Raw genomic sequence first — 13,477 nt, 5'->3', positions numbered from 1 at the left:
TTATTATAAATCTATAATAATTAATAGTCATCTATAAATTATACATGTTGAGGGAGGCAAGTTTTGTTGTTCTGAGCTAGTTTTGCAAAACTGGTAGAAGGAACACAGAAAATGGCAAGACAACAACAAGGCCATCCCACACGTGAAGGCTAAGCACACCCCATCTTCCAGGGCTCTGCTCTGAGCCCAGCACTGGTGACCCTTTCTGCTGAGAGCAAGCTACTATTTGCAAGAGAGGCATAATCTTATGTATTCATGAATGCCTGAGATTTCTGCTGTTACATGTTGCCTTTTTGCTGCCATTTTTTATGAGTAGGGAAGCCATCATCTCCTTGTGAATTGGTCAATGTTTTCAAAAAGAAATCTATTAACTAAATAGTAAGGAGTCAAGTTAAATTTATTTATATTTAAGATGAACCTTTCCTAAATTTCCAGACAAACAGTACAGAAAATATGAATAACTGTGCCATCTGTATTTTAAGTGACATTTGATTAAGTATATTAACACTGAGAAAAAAACCCTTCCACTCAACTTTCTACTTGAAACATTTCTATGTACCTTTTTGGAATGTTCCTGGCTTCGCTGGAGAAGCGCAGCAGCCTGCCTTGCACTTCGATTCCCACATTGAAAGCTAAGAGCAGATCAAGACCTGAGATTTTTTTCTTCTGAGGAAAGGCCTCCGAGAGCGCAATCACGGCAGGCAGCACAGCCCCAGATGGGTGTGTGGCTGGATGCCATGTGTCATCAAAATCCATGGAGTGCACCTAATGGAAAGAGAAGCCTTGATTTGTCATTAGGAATAAACTCTGACTTGACAAGATTGGCTCAGCCGAATGAAATTACTGTAACTAGTATAAAAATACTTAAGAACTAGATATTCCTTGGAAAGCAAAATTTCAGAAGTCTTTTAAAGACCTTTACTTCCAACATGGCTCACTGAGAAGTGGCAGTGGAATAGAGATCTTGCCTCAAAGGAGTATAATTCTAATCCAAGTTGCACCAGCCCCAAACCAGTATGACTTTCTTCTGCAAATGGCTTTTTCTGTTTTAATTAGCCTGGTATAATTAAAGCAGCAATTCTAAGCCCACCATGTGAATGGCGAATTTTAACTTCTCCCAAAACATAATGAAATATAAACATAATGAAATGACTTCCCCAGTGCTGCAGCTGATGCTGCCTTTAGGGTGCACACCATAAAGCTGTGGCAGTCAAATCCATACTGCTAAATGAAGGTTGTACCATCAGAACCACTTCTCTAGTGGAGCCACCCAAAGGCAACAGGCACAAGCCTGCAAATGGTACAGGAGATTTTAGCCTAAATTTTCAGCACATGGAAACAAGACCTGCCACACAGTGAACCAGACTCCCTGGAGTTGCTGGGAGAAGGAGAAAGCTACAGTCTTAATACTGGGATGAGCTGCTTAGCCCAAGGGAATGGTGCTCCTGAGTGGTGCCTCCTCTTTCCCATGCCCAGAGCCCAGGTGCTCAGGAAGAATTTTGGGTGCTCCCAGCATGGCATATGGCTGCTGTTCTGGCAGCAGACAGCTCTCAGCAGTGCAGTCAGTGTTTGTAATGTGCTGCTTGTCAGACACGTGTCGTCCTGTGCTTTGTCTGCCTCCCCTGCTCCACCCCCGCCAAAAGTTTTGAGAACCCCCAAGGACTTGAGAGCATCAGAGACAGCATTTTTAATAGCATAATAATGCTTCAAAAGCTGAGCTTTCACATCTATTCAGCTGTATCATACTTCAGAGCAAGCTGGGAAGGTGGTCAGGCTCCCCAGGACTCAGGTTTTGCCCCATAAAACTGGGAATATGCACTCTGAGGACTGTGTTTCTGAATAAATGGAAGAAATCCCAGTCTCTGCCTTGAAAAACTTTGATGCCACCTGCGAATATGCCCTGTAGTGCAGGATAAGGAAAGTTGTGTCCAATACCTGGTAATCTGGATTCCTGGTGTCTTCAGTAAGTGCTTAAAATTGACCTGTGACCAAGATGTAAACTGAAATGATCATATACATGCTAACAGCCAGATTTGAATATCACATGGGCTGCTAGGACCTGAGAGGTACCAGATCTCATTTCCAAGGTAATTTTCTCTACATTGGAAATGAGGTGTTAAATTGGACCTCTGATCTTGTTGTCACACTAATTCAAATAGGCTTAATATCACCATTTCCTTGGTTGGTCACCTCCCCTAGTTTTGCATAATTGCCAAATTTGTCTACCCCACCTCTTGCGCATCTTTCAATTTCAAATGGTTTCAGCCTCAATCTGAATGTAGACAAATGTCTGGGGAGTCAGTTATTGCTTTAATGACAAAGTATGTGTCCAAAATATATAATTGGCTTTTGCAAACTGTCTAACTGAAGATTAAATTGCCTTTTGATATTATATGTGTGTGTATCTCTGTCTGCATCTGTCTGTATTTATCTGTAACTATACTTTGCCAGTTGGCATGGAATTTGGATCCCACTAAAATCAGTGAGAGCTCCAGTGTGTCTTTTAAAGCAGCTGTAGCAAGGTTGTAACAAGCTGTAGAGTCCTGACCCTTGAAAACAGCCCCAAGTCCCATATTAAAGGTGAAGGATGCTGTTGAGTCATATATGTATTATACACCCTGAGCTCAGTCTCATTGGAAGGAAGTTGAAACACATTAGAACAGTCTAGGAAAGTTTCACAGCAGGCTTCAGACTAAGCTAAGATTTTTGGAACATTCTGCTCTTTCTAGAGCAAGAATGGCATCAATTAGTGTGATTTAAGAGCAAATTAAAGAGCATCCCTTACAGCCACTCCATTCACAAAAGCTGCATACAGAGGAGGCAGTCGGAAATCCAAGTGGCCCCAGATGGTACTGGATAAATCCGAGCTGTAGATCTGAAACAAATTGACATCAATTAATTCAAATTCCCAAACCTAAGGATAAATGTGTGCCATATCTCTGATGTCACCAAGATCAGACCATACCCTCTTGGGACCCAACTGCTCCTTCTAATGAGAAAAATATTGTTATTTCAGAAACCATGAAAAGAAACTCGGTTTCCTGTTGGCTTATGTCGTATTTCACCCAAACAGAGCTTACGGGGCAGACCAACGCCGTACACACCTGGCCACTTGGTACCTTCACACAACCTTTGGCCATTGATGTCCCTTCTCACCACCCATCGACAGTTCCCTCATCTTGTTGGGGAAGAGCTTCAGTTAAAGGTTTTGATTGTCTATGTTTTAGTAAGGCCCTGATTAAACAACAGGTGACCCCCTGGTGCTGCAAATTGAACAAAAGGGCATAAATTAGCATGGTCTGGAAAGGGGGTTCTCTGTGTGGTAAGACTTATTGGCGCACAGAGCTCTGGAGCATGAATCCAACTAGGCAGGTCTGAATGATAAAACAATGGGCTAAACTCCTCATTGGTGCACTCCTGGGAAGGCTTCTCTAGTTTAAGGATGTCAAGCACTCCTCTAGTTTAAGGAGAGCAAGACTAGAGGAGAAATATGGCCAATGTACTTCGGACAACAATTAATGTTTTGTGGACTGGAAGCAACCCCACTACAAATTCTCCATCGCTTAATTCAAATGGCTGGTGATATGTGATGTTTACTTCGCTGATGTTTTGAATAAAATCTCATAGGTGAAAGAAAGGAAGGGATTCTTAATTAACTATGTTTGCACTGGGGAGTCTTAGCTTACAGACTATTACAGAGACTTTTGCACATCCAGAGTGAAAAGTAACTTGAGCAATGAAGTTTCCATGTCTTCAGTGGGAAGAACATTGTGTCTATCTTTTCATCCAAAAGAGAAATTTCTCATGCTTTTCTTAAAGCTAAACCTTGGGTATGCTGTGGATGCCAGACACCTTACCTTGCTGTACTGTGTCACTTTGTGGCAGACCTCGGTGCTGGTACCCAGAAGCCCCACTCCAAGAGTATCCAGAATCATTCGCTTGCTTCTCTGAATTACTTGGTCTGTCAAGTGATTTGCATTCAAACCATGAATCACATTGGCAAAATTTCCTGTAATTGTCTGAGATGGGAAAAAAATAAAGAAAACCAAGCAGTAGATACTTCTCTGTATTTAAAGCAAACACTTTTTTCCCCTTTCCTCATTTTTTTTGCTTTCAGTTTTGGGTTACTGCTTTGCATGCTGGCCATTTCTGTTGCCCTGACCCTACTTACATGAATTTCATCAGCAAAACAAAGGCTTCCACTCTTCCTCTTTTTATTCCCAGAAGTGCCACTGTGTTATTTATATTGTATTTATAGTTAGTCTTTTCTGTTCTGTATTTGTACCGTTTTCTCCCTGACGTGAGTCCTTGAGAGTATGCACTGAAGGCACTATTAACTTTGCAAGACTATATCTATTTCTATCTCTGTCTCTAATGACTGTTCACACATACAAACACATAAAGCAAGTAAAAGCAAAAAAACATCTGGATTATAATAGCACCTGCTTATTGCTATTGAAAGCAGTGGGAAAGTGGCATTTCATGCCAGTGCAGCCACTACCACACAAGGAGGTGAGATTTAATTTCCCTGATTAGCAGCATTACTATTCCAAATCTTGCTGAGCTTGGAGCTCAGTGGGAAGCAGGAGTTGGCAGCCCTACCTTGCACATGTTGCTCTTAGCTCCCAGCTCCCATTGAATTCACTCTCAGCTGGAGTCTCAGCTTTTCTCCAAGACAAGATCTCACCTCTTTGAAAAGCAGTGGCTCCTTGTCCCTGGATCCTGCTGATCTGGGAATTATATGTATTTTTTTTCCTCTCCTATTGAACATTGACCTGTTATGCAAATTCAACCTGCTTCTTGGCTGGAGCTGTGAGCCACTGTTAGCATCTCTGTTAGAAGCTAATCTAGAATTTCCCTTCTCAGACCATTAGAAATGTCCCCCTGTAGAGGTATACATTATTTACAATCAATCTATACTCATGGTTTTATTTTTATACTGGCATTACTGAATATATCTCTTATCTCTCTTTGGAAATTATCTCCTTCCATTTCCCCTCATCCTTCTCCTTCTTTACTCCCCTGCACATATCCACACAGAATGAAGGTATTTCCTTACGATTTTCTCTTTGCTAAGTTAAACAGACCAGACTGTGCTGCTCTCTCCCTTATAATATGGACTCAACCATACTATACTCATATCATTTTGTTGCATTGCTCACATTGGATTCCTCTTTTTCTAGCAATGGTGGCCAGAATTTTACCCATTATTACAGACAAGTTCTCACTCAACCTTGTACTAAAGCATTATATTGAGGAAGCAGTTATAAGCAGTTTAAAGCAGGTGAACCACATATCCAATGATGTGATGCACACCTACTGAGATATACAGAATGAGGATACAAAAGCTTAAACAGTGAAGTGCATCTTACAGTGCAAAGAAACAAGACAGTACCTTTGCCCACATCTTGCAGGGATGGTGAGAGGTTCAGAGACACACAGCAAAAAAGCATTGGCCAGTGAGCAGGGGAACTCACTCTCTCACTATTTATATGTGCATGTTGCAAGCGGGGGGGAAGAAATACTGAGCCTTTTTTCTTGCTCATCTTGTCCTGCCCATTTCCTCCTCTGCCTGGAAATGTTATTTTTCTTCACTTTCAACTTTCCTCTGACTAACTGTACTACAAGCCATGGGACATGAGTGATAGGACTTTGCCAGTCATGTTCACATGTTGTCTAAAATGACATATGCAATACTTCATTACCAGATAGAAACATATATTAATTCAAGTGTCATTACATTTGGTAGCATGGAGAGGTGTGTGGAACCACAGTAATCCATGGATAACTCTACTGACTGGGAGAGCAATCAGCCCAGTACTAGACTGCAGAATGGCAAAGGCTGTTTTAACTTAAACAACCTTCTCAGGTGGAGAACAGCATGGGTCTATAGGTGAAGTTAAACATTGATTTGAGTGGTTCTAACCACTACTGAAAGGTCCTGTTTCAGGCTGCATCCTCTCCCCTCTCCTGTCCCTGGACACACAGTCCTCCTCCTCCTTCTTGTACCAGCACTGATGCTGAGCAGACACCCCTTTCTGAGCTGGTCCAGACTGTCTCCAGAGCCAGCTCAGTGATTCTCTGCTGTCAGGCATAACTGAGTATCATTCCCTTGGAAATGCAAAATCAAATCTAGCAGCACAAGCACAGGGAGAAAGAAGTAGGGCTAGCAGTGTTCTGTGAAATTTTGGGAGGGCACAGACCTCTTAAAAGAGAGGATCAACAGTTCTCCAGGAAGCTCTAACCCAGGCATTTGCCTAATTTGCCTATGCTTTTAGCCAGTTCTGCTTATGGATGTCATCTTAAGATGCTTGATTCTGAAAATTGTACTGTGTAACAGAGGGCCTTAAATGACAGAAGCCATGATGTGTCAGTTCATTGATGTAGCCAAAGAGCCTGAGGCCCAGGACTAAAATCCATCTCTACAAATGCACATATATTTTTGTACAGACTAACTCACATTATGTGCAGGCTCCATTTAAACCCTTGCCCGTCTTTCTTTTCAATAGGAGCAGTTGTTCAGCATGGCTACTAAACCACACTCGTGTGCATAACCTGCATCTACATGAATCATCCCAGCACATTTCCTAGTTCCTGGGTGAGACGTGTGCTTTGGCCAAATCCTAACCCCATAGGGAGAGAGAACCAGAATGTGCATCAGTGAATCTTTCTTGTTCCTCTTATTTCCACACTAAGGAAAACCTCAGAGGTAGCCTGGATGTGCTGAAGAATTACCTTTGGTGCTGATAAAATCCAGCCCATGTAACAAGATTGCTCACATAGACAAGGCTGGCAATGGTTAGGAAGGCTGATAGAAGTTAATGCAGTTAGACTGAAAATGGGAAGATTTTGTTAATTTTCACTTTTGTTCTTTCAGCTCATTCTTCCTTCCAGAAAACTGGAAGAAAATATTTAAATCCCAGAGCCACAGAATCATATAGTGGCTGTGGTTGGAAGGAGCCCCCAGAGATCATCTAGTCTAACCCAACTGCTTTAACACAGCCACCCAGAGCAGGCTGTCCGGCACTGTGTCCAGTTGAGTTTTGAATATCTCTGAGGATATTCAAACCCTAAAGTTAGTCTTTTACCTTTGTGATATCGTTTATCATCCCATTGTTTCTCATTTCTACCTCCTCCTCAAGTGAAGCAGAAGCACAACTGCTTTTAATTCCATGAGACTTCAAAGTGAATTCAGCTAGGAGCCAGAACTTGTGATGTGCCTTGCAATGGGATGTGTGGTCACATGCTGCTAGCTGATTTCAGATACATGATACTTCCTTCTGTAACCTTGATTGCAGAATGGATTGTCCCATGCATTGCAATAATAACATCAGTACTATTTAAGGACTGAACAGAGATATTATGAGAAAGTGACTTTTTGTAAAAAAAAAAAAAAAAGAATTAAGTGAAACTGTAAATGCACAAAATTGCTTGGGAGACCAATTTCCAAACTGGTTTGGAGACCTCAGAGTCAAGTGTACACTGTAGACCGGGAGGGGAAGGAAAGGATTATGATTATCACTGCAGGGGTAGAAGCATCTATACAAAGTCCTGTACCTCCACAGGAGAATTTTAGGGGTCTAAGCAGAAGAAGGATGAAAAACAGTGACTGAGAGTTTGGTACAGGCTGTCCACCCTGACAAAGGGAATCTGCTGCTTTCCTCTTCTATGACACAATACTCATGGTTCACCAATTTGGGCAGACAATTTGTTAACTAGCGAGCACGGCAGAAAGACAAAATGTGTTCATCCAAATGCCATTTGCAACATCATGCACAGCTACAGTAATGAGCTGTGTTGATTACAGAACAAGGCTTTAGAAAACCAGTGCCCCACAGAGTCTATTTTCGCCTGCTGACATCACATTTTTAAGCTGCTCTTTCTTTCTTTTGTCTCCAGTTATTTTAGGCTAAACACTGTCCACACCTGCAAGCTGTATGTTTGCGACTGAAAGCAATTTTGGCTCTAGCCTTATGCTCCTTTTGTTCTAAAGAAATATAAAAAATTATGAAAAAATACAGACTCCAGGCTTCTTTTTCTCTAAGCCAGCTTTTAAGGGGTAACTTGGCTCATGGCCTGTACCAGATAAGAAAACAGGAGGCAGGTGCCAATGTGCTCTGTTTACAAAGCCTCTGCTGTTGCTGAGGGTCTAAAATCAATTTACAAGTGCAGGACCTGCTTCTTTCCCCTCTACTGGGATATTTTAAGTACAGTAATAAGGTGAGAATCTTAGCGAACGGTCTGGAATAGATGGTTTGATCTAAAACCTGCTACCAGCCCTACAGCCATAAATCTTGGGATCCTGTAATTCTGCACCACTCTCGTTAATAGTCTCCTGTGCCTTTTTTTCTCAAGCCTACCTTCCTATGCTCACCTCAACAGCAGTTACTGAGTCAGACAGCAATAACACAGCAAATGTAACAGGCAATGTTTGCACCACAAAATGTATCATTCTTGAAATTTCTAGCCTATAGTAGTTCCCTTATTCACATACTTGCACAACTAGTGGCAATGTCGGTGAAATCTCTGAGAAGTTACATCACCCTTATTTCCTTTTTCCAAACTTCCCTCAGCAAATCTTGGAAGTGCCCAGACACATTCTGGTAAAGTTTGCTATGAGTCAATGCACCAGGTCAACATTACACTATCCTCGCCTTCCTGAATTAGCAGTGCTGTTCCTAAAGGCAAGTCCACGATGTGTGTTTAAACTTGCAGTGTAGATGCTGGTTTGCTTAAATGGGCTGTAAGATAGAGGTAACAGACATAATTGGGAGATTCCTAGAGGGTTGCATTCAAGACAGATTGATCATTTCAGTATAGGCACACTGTGAGCAGGGCTCAGGCTACTCCAGCAGTAGTACGAGCAGGTTTGAAGCCAAAGAGCATGTCTCTGATAGGTTATTGTAGCTTTGACATCCTTTATGTCATGGCATGAAGGGGCCTGATCTTAAAAGTTCCATGAAATTTGTGTTAACCCAGTGGGAATTTTAGCTCTCATCCATACTATGGCCTTTACCCATTTTACTAGCGCCAGCACTCCGATGCTGACAGTGGGGTTGGCTGTACCATACTCTGCTGCCTTGTGTTCATAGCTCAGCAGGAGGAAGTGTAGAAGAAGGTGAGAGAGCCAGTCTCAGTCCCCCATAAACCACGTCTACACTCCAGGGTACCACCACTTCTCACTGGGATACCTCACAGGCACGTTCCCAAATATTTTCTTCATCCCACTGTAGGTTTCCACTCTATTTTCTAGAGAAATAAGGTTACATGGTCTAGTAGCAGGTGGCTGTAATGTCTCTATGTGGTATGACCTCCATTACGAATAATAGCAGTGGGTGTGGAAGATCACATAAGTTTTCTGTATGTGCACATAAGTTCTCCTTGCTGATGTTTGTGGCAGCCTGTGGCAACCTGTAGCACACATGTCTATATTATGTGGCCAAAATGCAGCCAGGTATCATCACAGGACTTGTGCTATTTGGGGAGACGATAAAACTTGACTAGTATAAATTCAGACTTTGACTAGTGGAAACCAAATGAGTGAGAGCACACATGAGAGATGTGGCAATTTTAATTAAGTCACCAGTGGAACTGTGGTGGTGCAAACAAGGCATTAGGCACTGTGCTGGGCTGCTGCAGCATACATGGGAAGGTACCCAGCAAAGAGACCCTCCTGATCATTTCAGAGTGGGCCCAGATGTCACGCCATAATGGGTCTCAGCAAGGCTGTGTTGGTGGTCCAGTGGGGAGATCTAGTGTACAACAAGCTTAACTATTAACTAAGGGATAAAAGAGCCTCTCTGCACCTAAGCTATAACTCAGGGAATTGGAACCCCTAGGAAGTTATGCAACACTCCATTACAAACTTTTGTATGTACCAGAAGGGCTGAAGTAACACCTAAAGCATATACAGCAAAACCAGAATGAATAATAAAACATTCTTAAAACAGAAACAGGCTTTGGAAGAAAAATGTACTGAATTCTGTGGGAGTCCATTTGTCCATCTGTCCAGCAGCTGCAGGAGCCCTTGAAACAGGTACTGGGAGATACTGTGTGAGTTAGAAGAACTGTGCCTCCAGATTCATTGCAGACACCTGCTCTCCTGCTCTCAGCTTAGTCCGTCCCAAACATAACTGCTCTGGAAGGATTTAAACAATGAATCATGTTACAAAAGCCACAGAGTACTTGTTGCTAAAGGATTACACATTCTGCAAGCTTGTCCCATGGGTTAATTTTTACCCACTATCTTAATTGCTGGACCTGCTCAGACAATGTCCTTGTATTGAGGTCCTTGAGGCAGCCTGGGTATCTCATGAGTGACATGCATCTCACTGCCTTTAAGCATTTCTTTTGGGGCACACCAGCAACTGGAGACTTTTTTCCCTCATCTGCGGTTGTAACAAGGTAGATCATGCATTTTCCAACCTGATAAGTTTCAAAAGTGCCAAGAAATATTGCAAAGCAGCCTAAAATTACACTTTAAATGCAGCAGTCTCTGATTTATGGTGCAATTATAAAACATGTCATGGTAGTTATTAGCTCTGAGATTGAGTATTACATACTTCAGACTGTAAAACATACTCAGGAATTTCTAGCTGTGATTGTATATTCACCTCTAAAGAGAAAATGGGCTTAATTACATCAACATTTATAAAAGGGAGTATTAACAGCAAAAATGGAAGAAAGGTTAAATTTGAAGACAAGAGCTGTGAATACATAAAACATTTATATTATTACACTTCTAATTGAACATCTAAGCAGAAGCTAATGATTTGATTTAAATTGGTCTTTTTACATAGTAGCATGTGAAGAATTTTGGGTTTTTGAATTTATAATTACACTATTTTTCCCCTATGATTACTCATCTTCAGCATAGTAGATTAAACCAGATGCAGCAAGAATTAAAAATCAAGAAAAATAACTACTTTCACAAAATGATAGGAGCAATCACCCATGTCAACACTTCAGCATCAGCAGGGTTTAAAACTATTCACCCAAAAATGAAAGCTACTGTCGGATGTAGTACACAGTATTTTATTTACCTTTTCCCTCCCTGCAAGAGTTGGAAGATGTCCCTCCTTGTGTGTCCCAGGATGTTGCAGGAGCAATAGAGTTAGCTGTAAGGAAAATAATACAATTTCTAAGTCTTGCATTTTTTTTTTTTTATTTAAAAAGGTCATATTCAGTGAGAATAGATGGTGTTAGTGGTAGTACCAACTCACACAGCTTATCCTCCTGACTTTGGTAACTGATTTGCATGGCACAGTGCCAGCACTGTGACTTTGGGGTTTATATAATAAGGAAATAAACCATTCTTATTTCTCCTATCCACGATCAGAAGATTTCTCCATTTCTGCAATCTGGCTCTTTCCATTATTTATCAAATTGGACAGTTTTGAAGTGTATTTTGAAATCTATGTTTTCTTTGGAGATTTCTTTTCCTTTTATTCTTTCCTTGATTTGGTATGGTATTTTATTAACTTCAGGATGGTGGGGAGTCCAAAGAGAGAGGAGGTGCATCTTTTCCCCCACAATTAATCAAATGAGTTGCAAATGAAAGAATACAGAAATGTTGTGGCACATCCTAAACCAGCAGCACAATTGCAGTGAGGTGTAAGTCACCATGCAACCAGCAATCCACATGGCAGGGCCAATGCAATGCTGTTTCACTGCATGAGAAAAGCAGGCAGCTCCTTCGTGTAGCAGCTTGTAGGAGGCAGTTTGCTGCCTATGTTGCCTACCAAAGTAAAAATAAAGCTGAGTGGTTTTTAGCCTGATCCACCCATCACTGCTTTTTGCTTCTGCATTCCTCTGCAGCTGCACCTGCCAAGGGACTGTCCCCTAATGAGCTATGGGGTGGTTGATACTGAGAAGTAGATTTCTGCACAGCTTCCTGCTATCTTGCTCTACTATCCTTGGCAATAGGACTCTCCCCGACCCAGCCCAGCCCAGCCCAGCCCTGCACTGCACTGCCCCTTGCCTTCCTGTGCTAACAAGGGTCAGGCACAGTACCCTGTGCTCTTCTACTCCCCACAAATTTGGGAAGCCTGTCCGGTAAAAATCAATTAGTGAAAGTAGATGGTTTCTTGGCAAGAGTGAGGGAGGGGAGAAAACTGAAGATGTGTGGCTGTATGAGAATAAAACCTGACATGCCTCACAAGGACACTGCAAAAGCACATTTTTGTGGGGCAGGGACAGGAGAGAACGGGAAGAAAGGAAAAGAAGAATGGGAAGAAAGAGATTCCCGAGCCCTGATATAGTCCCATCTTCTAAGGTCCCCTGATTCCTCCCAAGTATCCTTTGCCCGACTCCCAGAAATGTGCTTTCCAGCAGCAGTGAATTTCTGTGCTGCTGAGAAGCTAAGAAATCCCTTCTGCATGGGAAGGGAGAACTAGCACTAAATTCCCATGCCTCCCTCAGCAGCAGCAGGCTGGGACAGGAGAGGTCCCTCTCCTTAACTTACCTCTATGAAATGAAGGGTAACTGCTGCAGCTGTTCAGTGTTTTAGAAAGAGATGGTACCCATGCATGCAAGGCAGTGAATGCAGAGCTGTTTCATGGAGGAGTAACCATCTGGCCCAGAGAGCCTCTGCAATGGAGCCTAAACTGGTACCAAGCTTGGCATCACAGTAAGGTCCACACCTACTGTAGTCCACCTGTGGTTTGTGATCACTCAATTTGTGCTGGCCCTTGGCAGGCACTAACACAGGCTGCTCTGCATGTCTCCCTGAGCGAGGGTTTATGGCTCTATGCCTGCCCTCATTTTCCTTGTTTGCAGGATTTGGCTTGCCTCTTCCTGGTCCTCTGCACAGTAGAGAGCAACTCAAAATACCCATGGGGGCTGTGTCCAGCTGTTTGGCACATCTGGAGCTGTTGGTGACTGCTCTTGAGATGTGGCTGAGAAGAAAAACCTCAAACCAAACCAAAAATCCCAAGTACATCATTCCTTCCTAGGATCACACTGTTCTCACACATTAACAGTACCCTCAATCTTTTCCTATAGGTACAGACATCTTTCCTAGTTGGCACCTGTTAAGGCAGCTGTTCCAAAGTTAACAATTTTGCATCATGTATCCAAACTTGGCTTTCATTCCTGTGTCCCAGGAGGATGTGTGCTGTGAAGCCCTCCCTGAGACTGTAAGTCAGCAAAGGGGAAATGTTCAAGGGTGTGGAAGGAGAAAGGGCTTGTGGTCAGACCTCTGCATACTCTCCATGGAAAAGGTGGCAAAGAAACCATGGCTAAGGAAGAGAGGAAAGTATATATTTGTAGCTATTCTATGGAATGAAGTATAATTCAATGTGATGCTGCTTCCAGTTAGTCAGACATGTGGTGAGCTTGCTGACTCCAAGTGAACAACATTGGTAGGTCTACAGCCACCATTAGTACGCTGTGCTATTTATTGCCTGGTATTTATATCCCTTCTTTATGTGGAGAAATTGTCCGTCCTTCCTTCCTTCCTTCCTTCCTTCCTTCCTTC

General features: G+C 42.4%; 1 protein-coding gene across 1 annotated transcript; it reads right to left on the bottom strand.

The window, feature by feature from the left end:
• Positions 1–559: 559 nt before the first annotated feature.
• LOC103802054 (cis-aconitate decarboxylase-like) lies at positions 560–4,019 on the bottom strand (the record flags this gene model as incomplete). The annotated part of the gene is made up of 3 exons (XM_009074496.1): positions 560–765; positions 2,786–2,875; positions 3,858–4,019. Coding segments are annotated over 3 exons (458 nt in total), but the record flags the coding sequence as incomplete, so codon positions are not given.
• Between the last annotated feature and the right edge of the window lie 9,458 nt (positions 4,020–13,477).

The sequence above is a fragment of the Acanthisitta chloris genome, unplaced genomic scaffold (genome assembly GCF_000695815.1).
Source record: "Acanthisitta chloris isolate BGI_N310 unplaced genomic scaffold, ASM69581v1 scaffold37400, whole genome shotgun sequence".
In the NCBI taxonomy this organism is placed as follows: Eukaryota; Metazoa; Chordata; class Aves; order Passeriformes; family Acanthisittidae; genus Acanthisitta; species Acanthisitta chloris.
This window is presented reverse-complemented; position numbering and strand designations above follow the sequence as displayed.